This window comes from Tasmannia lanceolata, unplaced genomic scaffold, assembly GCF_043159265.1.
Source record: "Tasmannia lanceolata isolate RefF3 unplaced genomic scaffold, GAP_Taslan_0.1 ptg000044l, whole genome shotgun sequence".
Taxonomy (NCBI): Eukaryota; Viridiplantae; Streptophyta; class Magnoliopsida; order Canellales; family Winteraceae; genus Tasmannia; species Tasmannia lanceolata.
This window is the reverse complement of record NW_027518721.1, coordinates 5,555,155-5,574,237: the sequence shown is the minus strand read 5'-3', so window position 1 is coordinate 5,574,237 and position 19,083 is coordinate 5,555,155. Positions and strand designations below refer to the sequence as shown.

Sequence of the window (19,083 nt, the reverse complement as noted above, 5' to 3'; positions counted from 1 at the left end):
ACTAGGCTGTATTTCCTAAGGAAAACAATGGGATCACTAACGCATCTTAGACCTAGTCATCAGTCGGCAATGTGAATCGCCAACTGACCAGACGGAGGCGTAACAAACCCCTAACTCTAACACAAACACAAACAAACCACACAACACAAGACAAACTCCTAACTCTAAAACTCTCTATCTAGGACAAAGTCCTAACTCTAGAGGAAGATATTTTCGAAAATTAATATTTTGGAAGATTTATATTTTTTTTTAAAAGGTTAAAAGATTTATTTACAAAGGTTTGGCTGGACCTGGGATAAGAATCCCAAGCTGCACTACGTACCTCGTGGAAGAGGATCAAGCCAACGTAGTTCGAAACGAACTTTCCTAATATGCTATAAACTCAACACTTTAGATTTTTTTAAAGGTTTTTGATGTTTTCAGATGTTTTTGATGTTTTAAAATTTTTGGTGATTAAAAGAAGTGTTAACACCCTTCAGCTAAAGGGGATCCGATAAAAGAGCCTCCTTACCCACCATATCGCGGTAGAGTAATTTAGAGGGAAACGGGATCCCTAAAGCCTAAGGGGAAAGAAATCAAAATAGGGGGCGACTAAAATACTAAAGAAAAGAACAATCTCGAAGAGACGAAAACAAAACTAACGAGCCAAAATCAATCTCCAAAGGAGACGATATCTACTAAATAAACGAGAGATGAAAAGCTTCTAACCCTAAGGGTAAACTTCTAAACAAAAGGAACAGACAAAACCCTGTAAAAAGAACTACTAAATCGATAGAATCCTAGAACTCGAAAAGGATCCCGAGGAACGCGCGAAGAATAAATCTGAAAGAGAAGAGAGGAATAAACCCCAAACCCTGTAGAAAGTGATAATCATAGAGAAGAAAGAATCCCTAACCCTATAAACAATCCTAATATGCCGAAGGAGACAAGAGATAAACCACAAACACGAGAGGAAGATCTTGAAGACACTCTGGAGGTAATCTCGAAGGCTACAATGAATCTTGAGGGACATAGAAGATCCTAAAAGTCCTATAGGAATCACACACGAAGACTAAAATCATAGAAACCATACAAACATCCCAAGCTTCAGAGTAAAATGTGAGGGTGAAATCAAGGATCTACTGAGACAATGGGTGGGTCTATAAAGCAAGTGAATGTTGCTAAACTACAACGGAATGGAGGATCAAACCATAGGGGGGAACAAAGACTTCATCTATGTCATTCATCAGATTGGAATACCAAGAGAATAATCAAATAGTGAGTAAATCAAGGCATTAACACTCATTCACATTGAGAACCCACATAACATTCACCAAAATGATATTTAGGGGCAAATCGAAGAGTAAATACATCAAGAATGAGAGAAAAGATAAGATGGATACCTTATGTCAGTTTACTCTCCTCGCTCTCTTCCTTGATCCAACATGGCTGATGGTCATCAAATCCTCAGCTGAATTCCTTCTTTTTTTTTTCTTTTTTTTTTTGGTTGAATCGTGCGGGGAGGGCAGAAATTTTGTGGAGGTTGAGGATCGAATTGTGAGGTCCTCAATTGCATCTACAGTGAGAAGCAAAACAATGATTTTCTCAGAGAATCTCTGGCATTCTTCGGCATCACATGCAATGCGCCTCCGATAAGAGAAATTTGTGAACAGGGCCCTCAGCTCCTTCAACTTGACTTTGGCCACGGCCAGATCTCGTAGACCCCGGAGTGTCTGAGATAGATGGACCAGATGAGCTCTGAAGCTCACCTGAATTATCATTGCTGCATCTTGCGGTGATAATTCCTTGCTCTTACCCTTGATAGTCCTAACGGCCGCATCCCTCTTCCTGGCAAACACCTGTTTTACAGCAAGACCTGCTAGATCCGTATCTTCAATCTCCACCACACGTGTAGTCCCTGAACCCTTCTCAACCAAAGTTGTGGCATCAGAACACTTCCCCTTCGACTCCTTCGCCTTTTCCGGCTTGCCGCCGGCCGGAGCCGACGACGCCTTCAACGTATACGCGCGCGAGATCGGAGCGTTCTTTCCTTTCCCTTTAATCTCAACCGTCCATTTGTACTTCCGATCAATCCCGTCCTTCTCAGCTCCTTTAACCTCGGCCTGCAAAGAATACCTCCGATCTTGGCCGTTGATTTTCGGGATCAACACCCGATCAAACCCTAACTCGAGAGCTGAAACCCTATCAGAGAGATTTCGAAGGTAAAAATCTGCTTCCATACGATCCTGGATCTTCTTGATCTGGATCAGATCTATGGCGCTCTCTAATACTTCGAAATGCGAAGGATGAAGAGGAGGAAAGAAGCATTGTAGAGATAGATCAAAGGGGTTAAGGTTTAAAAGATCGAGAGCGAACCCAAGCTCATTTTCTAGTTCTGAAAATGGAGAAAATGGGGAAAACAAAGGGGTTTTGGGTTCTAATAAGATGGGGTTTGAGGAGGTGGTGGATGGCTTGGGCAGAAATGGTGGCTTCAATGGTGGGTAGAAGGAGACGGTGGTATAGGAGGTTGCGAATTGCAAAGAGGGGTTCGGTCGGATTCCGGCGAAATTGCCGGAATCTATGGAGATGGGAAATGGAAGATGGAGGTGGAGGCAAATGGGGTTACCGGATTCCGGTGGGTTGTGGCCGGAGAGAATGGAATGAGTTTTGGTTCGGGGCTCTAAGTGGGAGTAAAGTGAAGTGGGTTTGGGTTCAATGGTCGGCGGTCATAGAGAGGATGGTGGATGTGGTAGGGGTGATGGTGGCCGGGCTTTCCTCTCTTCCTTCTCTATCTCGATTCTCCTTCATCGCCCTCTCCCCTGCAACTCCCTCTCTTCCTACTCTTCCCTGTTGGGAGCCGCAAATGGGGCTCCCCTGTTGGGAGAAGAAAAACCGAAACCTCTTCCTCCCTTTGGGAACCCTAGTTCGTGGGTTTTATGCAAGGGGAAATGGTATATTTAGCCTCCTTTTCTCCCATGGGCAGCCTCATCTAAGTGTATTTTTAGTACTTTTTCACAGCAAAAGGGGGTGGCTCGAGTGAAGAAAGGAGGAAGAAACAAAGATGAGAAATTATATATTTGACCCCTTTCTTCCCAGGGACACTCCCCTTTTAGTGTATTTGTGACTACTCTTTTAGACACGGGAAGGTGGTCTGGGTAAGAATGATGGGGAGGTAAATGCTCTCAATTTTTTTTTATTATTATTCTTGTGCACAAATGGGGACTGGTATGGGCACATTCTTACCTTGATATTTCACACTCCATTCTTTCTTAGTTAAATATACATGAAAAAATTCCGGTAAGGGCACTCCCTTTCTAGTGTATTTTATACCTACTCTCTTACTCTTAACAACCCCTTCTAGTGTATAATGAATGCTCTTTTCAACTCTGCAGGGGGGGCAAGTAGAAAACACGGTACACTTTCTCTTCTTTAATTCACTTGCAGGGCACTCCTACGCATCTGATCCACCCCACTCTGCATTTCTTTATATTAAGCTCGAATTAAACCCAAGATCATGGGTTGGGGTACGACTTGGGCCAATTTGCCGAGCTCAGGGGTCACTCGCGTTTCAGAAAGGCTTTTAGCAATAACTTGTAAATGGGCATTTTTCAACTTCGGGAATTTATTCATCTATGGGAAAAGAAAGGGGGTCGGTCAAAATGGGGTGTCTACAGATGCCCCTCTTTGGCAGAGTGTGCTTGTCACACGAATGGCAAAGCTGAACAGACAACACATTTTGGCCGGCCCGAAAACAAAATAAAACAAGTTTTTAGGTTTTGACTCTAAAATGATATTCACAAGGGTAAAACAACAGAATAACACTACGAGACTCAAAGACTGAAAACAAAAGGGAGATAACCTCTCATCGACTCTTAACTCGGTGCCTGTATTGAAGAATGAAGATTTTGATTGACAATTTAAACCAAGAATCACTTGGCTAATTATCGGGTGCTAAAACGGGTAAAAAATATTTGAGAAGACTCAAATTATCAATACCGGAATACAAGACGGGTAGAGAACGTTTGAGAAGACTCAAACTATCAATACCGGAATAGAAGACGGGTAGAGAACGTTTAAGGAGACTCAAACTATCAATACCGGAATACAAGACGGGTAAAGAGCGTTTGAGGAGACTCAAACTATCAATACCGGAATACAAGACGGGTAGAGAACGTTTGAGAAGACTCAAACTTTCAATACCGGAAGGATGATGATATATCGAGTTTTTATCCTGGAATCGAGAGCCAGATCATTCAAAACGGGTAACGAATATTTGAGAAGACTCAAACTTTCGATACCGGATTACAAAACGGGTAGAGAATGTTTGAGAAGACTCAAACTATCAATACGGAATACAAAACGGGTAAAGAGTGTTTGAGAAGACTCAAACTATCAACACCGGAATACAAGACGGGTAGAGAACATTTGAGAAGACTCAAACTATCAATACCGGAATACAAGACGGGTAGAGAGCGTTTGAGAAGACTCAAACTATCAATACTGGAATACAAGACGGATAGAGAATGTTCGAGGAGACTCAAACTATCAATATCGGAATACAAGACGGGTAGAGAACATTTGAGGAGACTCAAACTATCAATACCGGATACATCGAGTTTTTATCCTGGAATCGAGAGCCAGATCATTCAAACGGGTAAAGAATATTTGAGAAGACTCAAACTTTCGATACCGGATTACAAAGCGGGTAGAGAATGTTTGAGAAGACTCAAACTATCAATACCGGATACATCGAGTTTTTATCCTAGAATCGAGAGCCAGATCATTCAAAACGGGTAAAGAATATTTGAGAAGACTCAAACTTTCGATACCGGATTACAAAGCGGGTAGAGAATGTTTAAGAAGACTCAAACTATCAATACCGGATACATCGAGTTTTTATCCTGGAATCGAGAGCCAGATCATTCGAAACGGGTAAAGAATGTTTGAGAAGACTCAAACTTTCAATACCGGATTACACGACAAGTAGAGAATGTTTGAGAAGACCCAAACTTTCAATACCGGAATACAAAACGGGTAGAGAACGTTTGAGAAGACTCAAACTTTCAATACCGGAATACAAGACGGGTAGAGAATATTTGAGAAGACTCAAATTTTCAATACCGGATTTCAAAACGGGTAAAGAATGTTTGAGAAGACTTAAACTTTCAATACCGGAATACAAGACGGGTAGAGAATATTTGAGAAGACTCAAATTTTCAATACCGGATTTCAAAACGGGTAGAGAATGTTTGAGAAGACTCAAACTTTCAATACCGCAATACAAGACGAGTAGAGAATATTTGAGAAGTCTCAAATTTTCAATACCGGATTTCAAAACGGGTAGAGAATGTTTGAGAAGACTCAAACTTTCAATACCGGAATACAAGACGGGTAGAGAATATTTGAGAAGTCTCAAATTTTCAATACCGGATTTCAAAACGGGTAAAGAATATTTGAGAAGACTCAAACTTTCAATACCGGAATACAAGACGGGTAGAGAATATTTGAGAAGTCTCAAATTTTCAATACCGGATTTCAAAACGGGTAAAGAATGTTTGAGAAGACTCAAACTTTCAATACCGGAATACAAGACGGGTAGAGAATATTTGAGAAGACTCAAATTTTCAATACCGGATTTCAAAACGGGTAAAGAATGTTTGAGAAGACTCAAACTTTCTATACCGGATTACAAAACAGGTAAAGAATGTTTGAGGAGACTCAAACTTTCAATACCGGATGGGGTGATGATATCTCGAGTTTTTTATTCTGGAAATGACGGTCAGATCGCTCCTAACATAACCTCCTAGAGGTCAGAGAGGAGGAAAAAGAGTTAAAACATAGCATAGCTGGAAACGGTTAGGAAAACATGACTTTTACCAAAGGTACAACTCGAAGAAATTTGATGAAATCTTGCGGGCATTGGCCTCTTTAAACAAGTAAACCAAAAACTCTGCCTATATTTTGAAAATTGCAAAACTGAATTCCAAATTCCAATGAGGATTGGATTTTATTTTTTTTTTAATTTTTGAAAAGAAACTGGAAATCGAGGGTCCATCGTAATAGCCATGAAGAGCCACGCAGGAAATCCAAGGTCTATGGCATTATACCACGAAGAGTTAAGCAAACAGAAATCGAGCATGAAGAGCATAGCAATAAATCCGAGGTCCATGGCAATTAGCCACGAAGAGCCCAGCTGAAAAGGAATCGAGGGTTCACGACAAAAAACCGTGAAGAGCCAAGCATTAAATCCGGGGTCTGCAGCAATAAGTGACGAAGAGCCCAAAAGGAACAAAGATAAGTAATGGAAACGAATGGAATGATCATGGATGGTGGGTCCATGATATACAGAAGGATATATCACAAAGAACCACTCATAGAGCAAGGGTCCATGGTGTAGCTGACTGGTAGACCATGAAGAGCCAAGAATGAACAAGGATAATGACAAGCATTGGAGATGAATAGAATGAGTATGGATAGTGGGTCCATGATACAACTTGAAAGGCAGATCTCGAAGAACCACGCGGGAAGCAAGGGTCCATGGTATACTTGAATGGTAGACCACGAAGAGCCAAGAATGCATAAGACCTACACAGAGGACTTAGTGATTGGAGAATTGATTTTTCTGGGATTAAATGTCTCTTGCCGAGAAAAATGGGAATACGAGTTCCTTGCTGAGGATCGGACTCAAGTAACTTGCAGGGATTTGGATATTGACCCTTCTTTAATAGATGAAAAATATTCTGTTGAGGTTTGAAGTTGCGGGAGCAAATTCTAAACTCCGCTGGAGAAATTGATTTTCTTTGGAAATTAACTCTTTTAAGAAAGAGGGCTCACTTGAAGAGTTCAGAGATTTGGCTCAAGACGTGCTCGCATCTCTCTTACTTCAACTTGTAAATATTAGCATTGATTGCCTTTGTATGCTTGATATCTTTTATGATGCAAGTCATAAAAGATGCCCCTAGTGTATTGTATTTCCATGACAAGAGTCTCAAGAAAAGTAGAAGGATAGATAAGGAAATTTTTGGATTTGCATAGGTTCTTTCTTGGGAATAAAGATAGGAAAATGGCTAAGCTCAAAGACTTCTCCTTTCATTGACCACTATTTGAGGTTCATTCTTTCCGCCACCCACTGTTTGAAACTTGACATATTCAACCTGTCTGAACAGGATACATAAACCAGGATCTTTCATTTTGGAAGGTGTACACTCCTTCCTTTCAGTGCCTTACAATTTAGACCTTGAAAGAAAGCAAAAACAAATATAAATGAGGGATAGACTCCCAAGGACTCTATCAAAGAAGGTATAGATTATTCAAGGGACTCGACTACATTTTGATTCACCCTTAGATCAAATGTGTTTTTTTTTATGGTAAGGTTAGCCACTCTTAGAGTAATCTCGAAAACCACGTCAAGAGGCTCTAATTTCCTCCATCGGGATTTCTGTCATGGTTATTACCCCCTTCGGATTGTTCAGCCTTAATGCCCCTAGTTTAGAAAAGTATCAAAGCAAGTCTTGCGGACACTACTCGGATTCTGAGGTCCTGCCCCTGTTTGAGAATGCTTCTCCGTTTCCTTGATTTCTCTCTTCAAAAGAAGTCACAATTCAAACTTTGAAAATTCTGCATAACTGAAGAACTTCTTCGGTATCTCATCAATTCTCTCTTCATGGGAATTCTTTGTCTCTGACTAGATTGCCTCTTCAAATTTTCAATCCAGCAGACCGCTACCCTTACTTTGCATAAGCCATTCCCTTTGGTTATTGACTTAGCAAGAAAACAACTTTCACCTTTCTCTAGGCCGCCCTTTCGGGTTTTCAACCTAGTGGGTCTTCAGACTCTTGTTCTTTTCTTTTCTTTCTATTTTTGTTTTCAATTGCATTGAACATTTGCTTGTTTCACCAGAAGGACTTTCTAGGTGGGCTCGGGTTCAAAAAGGTTATATATCAAAAGTTCAAACGATTTGGATCGAATCTGATCTTGTCAGACTTCCTACGTACCCCAAAAATGGAGGATCAGATTCTCGTAGTTCATTTGGGGTTTAACAAAGGATGGTTTAGCTTTAAGCTTCAAACTTTTGAAAGGGGAATGATTTAGCTTTTATCCCCTAGGTTGACCGAATCTGAATTAATCAGACGCCTATGTACCCCTGAAGAGGTGGGGATCAGGTCATAACGTAGTTCAAACTTCTTAAAAAAAAATGCCCCTGGTTTATATTGTGGCTAGAAAGAAAGGGTTTGATTTGACTTTTGGCCCAAAGGGTTCACAAATGGATTTAGGATTTTGGCTAATAAAGGTTCAAACGCCCAAGGATGGCCTCCTGGTGTTTTAACTTGCAAGCTCTTACATGCTAAGGTTCAAAGACTATGAAAATTTTTTCGAAGAGTCTGGCGGTTTTTCAGGCAAGACTTCAACCACGGTGCCCATCTCTTGTCTTGAAAATCTCGAATCCATGTCTAAGATTCCACAACCCTCATGAGTCTCCAAATGTTGAAGACAATTATCATATTCAATTTATCTCACTGACTCCATCATCTAGGCCCTTGATATTTCTAAGGAGTTGTCTTAGAGACTCATTCACTTCTCTCTTTTTTCTTTTTTCTTTTTTTTTCACACCCTTTTTTTTTATATTAGAAATATCCATACGCTTGAGATGTTGCGACTCATAATCTCACTGAATACACGTAGCCCAAGTGTTTCTTTTCTTTAGGGCTCAAATCTGTGACTCCATTTTCTGAAAGTCTTCTCTCAATATCTTCTTATCAGCTCCACTGGATGTCTGATGCTTCACTCTCTAAAATTTTCACTTTTAGCTTGATGTCTAAAGATGGTGGAGCCCTGTCTTGCATCATACCAGAGCATTCACCTGGTTTATCCTTGTAGGATCAAACAAGACTTCCTTGAACCCCTCTAAATAGGTTTATCAATTCTTCACGCTCCTCGAGAGATAAAGTTTTGCCAATCCATCTTTCCCAAGTTTCAGATTTCGATACCACTATTGATAGCTTCGATTTCTTCTTCAAGTGGCTATGCTAGACGCTCTTCCTCTCGTTTGACCTTTTCAGATCTCGAGGGGAATTTCGTTTGCAATCTCATCCAAGAGGGCGTCTTTAGTTATTTAAACATTAGATCTAAAGAGTGAATCATAAAACATCAAAGATTCGAAACCAATAACTTTATTGAATCGAAGACTCTTAAGTACATCAGTAACTCTCTTCTTCTTTTTTTGACGCACCTGGGCTCTACATTGAACTTGACAAATGACGTAAAATATAGACTCTGAATGAACACGACTGACAAACATGACACACATCCCCTTTTTTTTTGACATTAACATAGTAAGACTTACCAACTCTGAGAGAAGAAAGTTGGTACAAACTCAGTGAAAGACAAACCTTAACAACACAGGACATTTTTTCGATAATGATGAACTGGCACTGAAAATATATGAGTAGTACACCTTCTTCCATGATGTCAATGACTTGGGGTTCAACCCTGATATAAGTCCTGTTGACTTGATTAGGTGAAATGAAAGGCCACTGGTTCAACAAATGGGTGAGGTCAATTAGGTTTGACTCCTGTCATGGAATTGACAAAAACTGATTTTAGTATGAGGCAATCTCATGAAAATGATATACACAAGTTGAAACAAGAGATAATACAAACGCATCTCTGCATTGGGTAGGAACCAGCATCATAACCATTGTAAGAGGGATCATGGTAGGGTAAGCACATGACTTATCAATAACCCAAAAGGATAGCGATCACACTGAAAATGAGTTGAGTAAAATCCGACAGCATGACGGCCCTAAAAGGATCGTGGTAGAGTAAACTCATCGCTTATCCATAACTCTGAAAAGATAGCAATCACACAAAAGGTGTTTATATAAAATCCGGCAGCATGACGGCTATATAAGGTGATCCCCACAACTCCACATAAGGGTAAATGAATAGAAACTTAGTAATGTAGGACTCTCAGCAAGGATACTTGCACTCAAATAATGATGGCAAGATAAGCACATGATCAGCAAGCAGAATATGGTCACCACGGAGATGTAATCACATGAAGGACTGGCCATGAATGACGACGAGATGACAGATTATGGTTTCAACAATGGCAAGGGAAATGCCACCAACCAAATCAAGAGAATGTAGATAGGAAGAATTAGACCAGGAATACCCACCGAAAATGGGTCCTAATCTAGACAATCAACTCAACAAATGGTGTAGGTACAAGAAGGTAACTAGAAATCGACTCAGCAAATAAGTTATGTACAAATGAACAACACAACTATACACTCGAGAGACAAAAGGCAGACCATAGTCAGAATAATGATAGAGGAAAATTACTGACCAGGTCCGAAGGCTGGGGAATGAAACAATGTGGCTAATGGATAGACCAGAAAACTTCATTGATAGACAGGCCCTGGTCTAACAGCTAGCAAGAAGAACGGATAACAAAGAATCAAGAAATGAACCCAGGCTATAAAAGGTGGTGAACAAGAATCATTGGCCTGATCCAAAACTGAAATAGTGAACAAACTCTAATCAATGATAATAGGTCAGAAAATCTCAGTAGAAAGTAGGCCCCGATCTCAACCGACAAAAACAGATATAAATCCGAGATATAGGAATAATCATATGATAAAGATGACAGGGTAGACCGCGATCTGGATGATGACCAAGCAAGAGCAAGAGTCATCGACCGGGTCTGAAAGAATGGTATGACTGAAATAGATAGAGAAACCTTATTCGAAAGGATAAGCCCTAATCTAAGAATAATACACTATACACACATATATATACATATATATATACACCCTAACCAGGGGCACCAGCCCTAACCTGATCTAGCGGAGCCAAGAAAATCTCGACTCGAAAGTGTCTGAGTGTACTAGATAACGCGACGGGTAATAACGGTGTGACTTACCCTTCTAAACTACATGGGTAGGCTGACTTCTATCCTAGGCTCACATATGCTGGTCGCACATGTTCGTCCTATATGAGTACATATATATAGTGTCCTAGCAAGGGTTCCCTAATTTTGGTTCTAAAGGGAGCAACTAATATATATATACATACATGATATGATGAAATAAAAGTAGGGCCCAGGCATTTCTGCAGGGTACTATGCTTATGACCATACCCTTGATGTATAACGCCAGCACACCCAGCATTATACAGAGTATGTTCATCGCTCATCGGCTACTGTAGAACACCAGCACACCCAGTGTCTACGGCTGCAGCTCCGGCGCATAGCTCGGAAATAGATACAACGGTTCCCTCAAGGCCATAATTGCCCATCTGGTACGCGTCATATCTATTCCCTGGGGCCAATAATGAAAATAATGAAAGAAATAAAGAATATGACAATGTATGATGTGCAGTGTGTGAATCCCTTGTTTTAATTACGCACCTGTCTGGTGCCCCTGGATTCTAAGCGAAAAGATTCCCATTTAAAATGATTTTAACCCAAATTCCTCCAAAGATAGTAAAAAATGGCATTTTAACAGAGTTAGGCAATGTTTCAAGAACTCCCCAGTAGAGTCGCCAGCCTGTGGACCCCGATCCGAGGACGGTGAGGGAACGGGTCCCTAACACCCTCCTCTGGATCTCCACAACGTGAAGGAGAGCTCTACCAAGGAACTCTCGAAACGGATGCCACCCTCACAGCATAGCATGAGTGGCGATATAAAAGGAAAGAGATACATCCTGATCCGGAGCCAGGGCTCGAAACCAAGATATATCTAGAAATAACTCAGAGTCGCCATCCATGGATGCGCCATGGAACCAAAACAAATGATGTGTTTGCAATGGATAACCAAAGATACAAAAGGTCCGTGCCTGATGACGAATGGAGAAGGTCCGAAGAGCGCCCCCAATTCGCCCGAGTGCGAACACTTGGTCTCTTATGCCATTTATTATTAACCTCGAAGAGTTTTGGGCAAAAATCATGTGAAATGGGAACAATCCTCGGAAGTCGTCTACCTAAAGATGCATTTCCTAAGGATAAAGATAATAAGCACCCATAAAATAAAATGAAAGATGTGTTGCCTAAGCATAGCTAGGTTATGTGTTGCCTAAAGGGTGTCTAAGTTCTGATGTGCAAACACATGCAAGCTATACCTAAAGGTAAAGAATCAGTACAAGAAAGTAAGAAAACACATCAAAAGAAATACAATGATTACACAACAAATCCTAAGACTCTAAATGATTAGCCCGAGTCCTCAGATGGTCTGATGTTCATCCAAAGAAGCCTACGTATCCCCGCCTCCACGAGAATCAAGGCAACGTAGTTCTTCGCACCTATTCTAAACTATGATGCCTAAGATACCTAGACCTCTATCTTAGACTCGATCTAAAAGACCGGACTAATTATTAAAGCTTCTTGAACGATTATTTAAATTCCAGTGAATTGTAGATTTTAGGACACCCTATATGCCCTAACTAAATGCAGGTTAGCCCTAAGCTAATGCAGGTGGTTCCTACAACCTATGTGTAACTAGGCTGTATTTCCTAAGGAAAACAATGGGATCACTAACGCATCTTAGACCTAGTCATCAGTCGGCAATGTGAATCGCCAACTGACCGGACGGAGGCGTAACAAACCCCTAACTCTAACACAAACACAAACAAATCACACAACACAAGACAAACTCCTAACTCTAAAACTCTCTATCTAGGACAAAGTCCTAACTCTAGAGGAAGATATTTTCGAAAAATAATATTTTGGAAGATTTATATTTTTTTTAAAAGGGTTAAAAGATTTATTTACAAAGGTTTGGCTGGACCTGGGATAAGAATCCCAAGCTGCACTACGTACCTCGTGGAAGAGGATCAAGCCAACGTAGTTCGAAACGAACTTTCCTAATATGCTATAAACTCAACACTTTAGATTTTTTTAAAGGTTTTTTATGTTTTCAGATGTTTTTGATGTTTTAAAATTTTTGGTGATTAAAAGAAGTGTTAACACCCTTCAGCTAAAGGGGGTCCGATAAAAGAGCCTCCTTACCCACCATATCGCGGTAGAGTAATTTAGAGGGAAACGGGATCCCTAAAGCCTAAGGGGAAAGAAATCAAAATAGGGGGCGACTAAAATACTAAAGAAAAGAACAATCTCGAAGAGACGAAAACAAAACTAACGAGCCAAAATCAATCTCCAAAGGAGACGATATCTACTAAATAAACGAGAGATGAAAAGCTTCTAACCCTAAAGGTCGACTTCTAAACAAAAGGAACAGACAAAACCCTATAAAAAGAACTACTAAATCGATAGAATCCTAGAACTCGAAAAGGATCCCGAGGAACGCGCGAAGAATAACTCTGAAAGAGAAGAGAGGAATAAACCCCAAACCCTGTAGAAAGTGATAATCCTAGAGAAGAAAGAATCCCTAACCCTATAAACAATCCTAATATGCCGAAGGAGACAAGAGATAAACCACAAACACGAGAGGAAGATCTTGAAGACACTCTGGAGGTAATCTCGAAGGCTACAATGAATCTTGAGGGACAGAGAAGATCCTAAAAGTCCTATAGGAATCACACACGAAGACTAAAATCATAGAAACCATACAAACATCCCAAGCTTCAGAGTAAAATGTGAGGGTGAAATCAAGGATCTACTGAGACAATGGGTGGGTCTATAAAGCAAGTGAATGTTGCTAAACTACAACGGAATGGAGGATCAAACCATAGGGGGGAACAAAGACTTCATCTATGTCATTCATCAGATTGGAATACCAAGAGAATAATCAAATAGTGAGTAAATCAAGGCATTAACACTCATTCAAAAACACATTGAGAACCCACATAACATTCACCAAAATGAAATTTAGGGGCAAATCGAAGAGTAAATACATCAAGAATGAGTGAAAAGATAAGATGGATACCTTATGTCAGTTTACTCTCCTCGCTCTCTTCCTTGATCCAACGTGGCTGATGGTCATCAAATCCTCAGCTGAATTCCTTCTTTTTTTTCTTTTTTTTTTCTTTTTTTCTTTTTTTGTTGAATCGTGCGGGGAGGGCAGAAATTTTGTGGAGGTTGAGGATCGAATTGTGAGGTCCTCAATTGCATCTACAGTGAGAAGCAAAACAATGATTTTCTCAGAGAATCTCTGGCATTCTTCGGCATCACATGCAATGCGCCTCCGATAAGAGAAATTTGTGAACAGGGCCCTCAGCTCCTTCAACTTGACTTTGGCCACGGCCAGATCTCGTAGACCCCGGAGTGTCTGAGATAGATGGACCAGATGAGCTCTGAAGCTCACCTGAATTATCATTGCTGTATCTTGCGGTGATAATTCCTTGCTCTTACCCTTGATAGTCCTAACAGCCGTAGCCCTCTTCCTGGCAAACACCTGTTTTACAGCAAGACCTGCTGGATCCGTATCTTCAATCTCCACCACACGTGTAGTCCCTGAACCCTTCTCAACCAAAGTTGTGGCATCAGAACACTTCCCCTTCGACTCCTTCGCCTTTTCCGGCTTCCCGCCGGCCGGAGCCGACGACGCCTTCAACATATACGCGCGCGAGATCGGAGCGTTCTTTCCTTTCCCTTTAATCTCAGCCGTCCATTTGTACTTCCGATCAATCCCGTCCTTCTCAGCTCCTTTAACCTCGGCCTGCAAAGAATACCTCCGATCTTGGCCGTTGATTTTCGGGATCAACACCCGATCAAACCCTAACTCGAGAGATTTCGAAGGTAAAAATCTGCTTCCGTACGATCCTAGATCTTCTTGATCTGGATCAGATCTATGGCGCTCTCTAATACTTCGAAATGCGAAGGATGAGGAGGAGGAAAGACGCACTGTAGAGATAGATCAAAGGGGTTAAGGTTTAAAAGATCGAGAGCGAACCCAAGCTCATTTTCTAGTTCTGAAAATGGAGAAAATGGGGAAAACAAAGGGGTTTTGGGTTCTAATAAGATGAGGTTTGAGGAGGTGGTGGATGGCTTGGGCAGAAATGGTGGCTTCAATGGTGGGTAGAAGGAGATGGTGGTATAGGAGGTTGCAAATTGCAAAGAGGGGTTCGGTCGGATTCCGGCGAAATTGCCGGAATCTATGGAGATGGGAAATGGAAGATGGAGGTGGAGGCAAATGGGGTTACCGGATTCCGGTGGGTTGTGGCCGGAGAGAATGGAATGGGTTTTGGGTCGGGGCTCTAAGTGGGAGTAAAGTGAAGTGGGTTTGGGTTCAATGGTCGGCGGTCATAGAGAGGATGGTGGATGTGGTAGGGGTGATGGTGGCCGGGCTTTCCTCTCTTCCTTCTCTATCTCGATTCGCCCTCTCCCCTGCAACTCCCTCTCTTCCTACTCTTCCCTGCTGGGAGCCGCAAATGGGGCTCTCCTGTTGGGAGAAGAAAAACCGAAACCTCTTCCTCCCTTTGGGAACCCTAGTTCGTGGGTTTTATGCAAGGGGAAATGGTATATTTAGCCTCCTTTTCTCCCATGGGCAGCCTCATCTAAGTGTATTTTTAGTACTTTTTTCACAGCAAAAGGGGGTGGCTCGAGTGAAGAAAGGAGGAAGAAACAAAGATGAGAAATGATATATTTGACCCCTTTCTTCCCAGGGACACTCCCCTTTTAGTGTATTTGTGACTACTCTTTTAGACACGGGAAGGTGGTCTGGGTAAGAATGATGGGGAGGTAAATGCTCTCATTTTTTTTTTATTATTCTTGTGCACAAATGGGGACTGGTATGGGCACATTCTTACCTTGATATTTCACACTCCATTCTTTCTTAGTTAAATATACATGAAAAAATTCTGGTAAGGGCACTCCCTTTCTAGTGTATTTTATACCTACTCTCTTACTCTTAACAACCCCTTCTAGTGTATAATGAATGCTCTTTTCAACTCTGCAGGGGGGCCAAGTAGAAAACAGGGTACACTTTCTCTTCTTTAATTCACTTGCAAGGCACTCCTACGCATCTGATCCACCCCACTCTACATTTCTTTATATTAAGCTCGGATTAAACCCAAGACCATGGGTTGGGGTACGACTTGGGCCAATTTGCCGAGCTCAGGGGTCACTCGCGTTTCAGAAAGGCTTTTAGCAATAACTTGTAAATGGGCATTTTTCAACTTCGGGAATTTATTCATCTATGGGAAAAGAAAGGGGGTCGGTCAAAATGGGGTGTCTACACTAACCGATAACAATGTCTTCCTCCCCCCGACATATTCCCAAGAAACCTCATCCTTCAAATGCCCATCGTTGTGTAAAAGAATAGAAACCATTGATTCGAGCATTTTTCTACAATTTTACACAGGACTTCTAAACTCTCTCTAACATGAACTTCGAGTCTCTAAAAGGGGCTATAAAGTTGTGGCTAAATGGGGCTTATGTAGGGTGTTTTCAATTGGACAGAATGGGTTCTCAAGTCTAATAATACCTAAATGGGGGTTTTCTAAGGGATTATCAAGGCCAACAAATAAGGGATTATTTTTTTGGATTTTCCCTTACATAACCCTTATCACGTACAAATAAGGGATTGCCACGGTCATAAACCACTGTTCATCTACATGCTTGTTATGAAGTGCTTAGCAAGGGTTCAAGTCAATGGTAGCAACTCTATCAAACACTAATAACCCTTATACATCATATAAAGAAAGGGTTATCAAATACATTAATGACCAGAAACAAATATGAAAAGCACAAACCCTAACAGGACAAAAAAACTAACCTTTCTCTCCATTCATTTTGTTTCAGGCGTTAATGGGGATTGGTGAAGTGAGAGGGGAGGTAAACATGGTGGGTGGAAAAAGGAAGAGAAAGGTTTTCTTGGTTAACGTGTATTTTTTGGATGGAGGGGTATTTAGGTAAAGTGAAATGTCAAGAAAAGTGAAATGGGTCCATTTCACAAGTTTTAAAAGTGGTGTCCCCATTTCACTATTTCACCTATTTTTTGTCCCCATATGGCAATTTGGAATCCCATTTTTCAAAGTGTTTTCCAAAAGGGTTTTGTTAACTAGTGCTCTATTTTATTTTTTGTTGTGGTCAAGCGCCAAACAAAAGAGCGTGAAAATGTGCATTTATTGGTATATGTATTCCCTGACGGTTTTTTGTACACCCATATATGATCCCCCGGTGGAACTATCATTTCTTGAGTGTGGGTTCACACGGATGCTCTTAAATTGAGAAATGGTAGGGGGGGGAATGGGAAAATGATATTCCCAGCCCCCCGGCCTCTGACGGAAAAAAATCCCCCCTTTAACGTTCTCCATTAAGTTTTAACTGCAAAGAAAAATGTTACAGTGAACCATTCTCATAGAAACTGTTAAAAAGGGGGATTTTTTCCATTTAGAGGGAACGAAACTTGGCTCAGGTCGGGGTCTGAGGACTTTCCTCAGACCCCTTGCTAATAGTCTAATATCAAGGGGAGTGGAAATATCAATTACTTCTGAAAAGAAAAAGTAAGCATGTAATTGATATTTCAACATCCCCACACTCTTTGCTATTATAGGGGGTCTGAGGAAAGTTCCTCAGACCCCGCCCTGAGGCAATTTTTGTTCGTTTAGAGGGGGGGATATCATTTCCCAAAAAATAAAGATTCTCATTTCTTTATTTTCCCTTTCCTCCTGATTTGAGAGAAAAGTTAAAGAGTGCAAAACTGCTTCAACTTGGAAAATTTATATAAGACCATTTCTGACAGGTGAATAGTAAATGGCAATCAAATAAAGCTAGGAAATAGAATAAGTATAGTTTTACTTTTACTTCTTCACATTTTGGTGCATCCAGATGTACCCTAAAAACAACAAAAAGACGAGGGAAATGCTTCCTAACAGACAGCCTAGCTTGGGACTAAAATATTATTGGATGTTGTTGCACTTGCTCGTCCTTGAAATGCCTTTGGAAACATTGATCGAACAGCTCGTTTTCCCATTGCATATTTCTTGCATAAATTGAATCTCTTTTCCTCCAAATCCATATAAAATAAAATAGAAAAATCCTAATTTTCATATTCACCAGTTTTTTCAGGGGAGGACAGAAACAAATTGTTGTTGGACTTCAAAAATAAGATGAAGAATTAATAAATGAAATTGAAGAGTTGATGAAAGGAATTGAAGATGGTCTTGTACGTGTGTGTATAGATATCAGTTCCAAAATAATTCAAAGCAAATGTACTTATCAATTCTTTTCTTGAACATAAAGGAGAAGTTTAAGAGTGAAAAAGCAGACCTTTCCTGCGGTTGTACGTTGCTTATGAATAATTTAATACTTTGAACAACAAAAAATCTTTTTAAAAGGGAAATTATTTAGGACATCAAAGGTTGTTATTTGGATGTGAACAATTTTTTTATCGGCAAAGTAGTACTTAACAACTGTACTTAAAAGCGGGAAGTTGGCTTTCTCTCTGTTCCTCAATGTTAATTTCGAATGATAACTTTTTTTGGACGAGAAAACGTCTTGTTACCACGTGAAACATTGTTTTAACAGAAAGAGGGACGTAACTAAGGTTAAATAGAATTAAAAATGAAGACATCCGTAAAAAAGGTGTGGAACAAATTTCAATGAATTACGAGTTGAATTGAGTGAGTTAGGTCGTTCAATTGGAGGTAGGTCTGTAAACTGCTAGTCCAAAGCGCGAGTATAACTATTTTCATCATAACTCTTAAAATACTTGGAGTTTTTCATCTCCGTTTCTTTTGTTTTAAACTACACTTCGACATCTTCAAAATGGCATGAATTTCATTGAATTCCGAGTTGAATAGAGTGAGTTTTAGTCATTCAATCGGAGGTAGGTCTGTAATCTGCTAGACCAAAGTGCGAGTCTAACTATTTCCAACGTAACTCTAAAAATATCTGGCTTTTTTCATCTCCGTTTCTTCCATTTTAAACTACACTTCGACTCCTTCGAAATGGAACAAATTTTAATGAATTCCGAATTGAATTGAGTGAGTTATGGTCATTCAATCGGAGGTAGGTCTGTAACAAACGTAACTACGCACCAAATACAGTAAGACCCATACACTCCACATGTTTTTTAAACAACTTGGGTGGAAGCCCCTTAGTCATGGGATCTGCTAACATTTACAAGATACAAATGTGCTTAATAGCCACTCGATGATTCACAAAATTTTCTCTAACCATAAGGTACTCTATGTCGATGTGCT

General features: G+C 40.5%; 1 protein-coding gene across 1 annotated transcript; it reads right to left on the bottom strand.

The window, feature by feature from the left end:
* Positions 1–1,388: 1,388 nt before the first annotated feature.
* Positions 1,389–6,148, bottom strand: LOC143863315 (uncharacterized). Its single transcript, XM_077374003.1, has 2 exons — positions 6,106–6,148; positions 1,389–2,557 (listed from the first exon to the last, which is right to left on the bottom strand). Exons 1-2 carry the CDS (start codon positions 6,146–6,148, stop codon positions 1,389–1,391), a joined length of 1,212 nt encoding a protein of 403 aa, XP_077230118.1.
* Positions 6,149–19,083: the final 12,935 nt, after the last annotated feature.

Coding starts and splice junctions, on each gene's coding strand:
- LOC143863315 (XM_077374003.1), bottom strand. CDS start 6,148: ATGGACCTCGGATTTATTGCTATGCTCTTCATGCTCGATTTCT. Junction 2,558..6,105: donor GCTCTTCATGCTCGATTTCT/GTTTGCTTAACT, acceptor CCATCTCCATAG/ATTCCGGCAATTTCGCCGGA.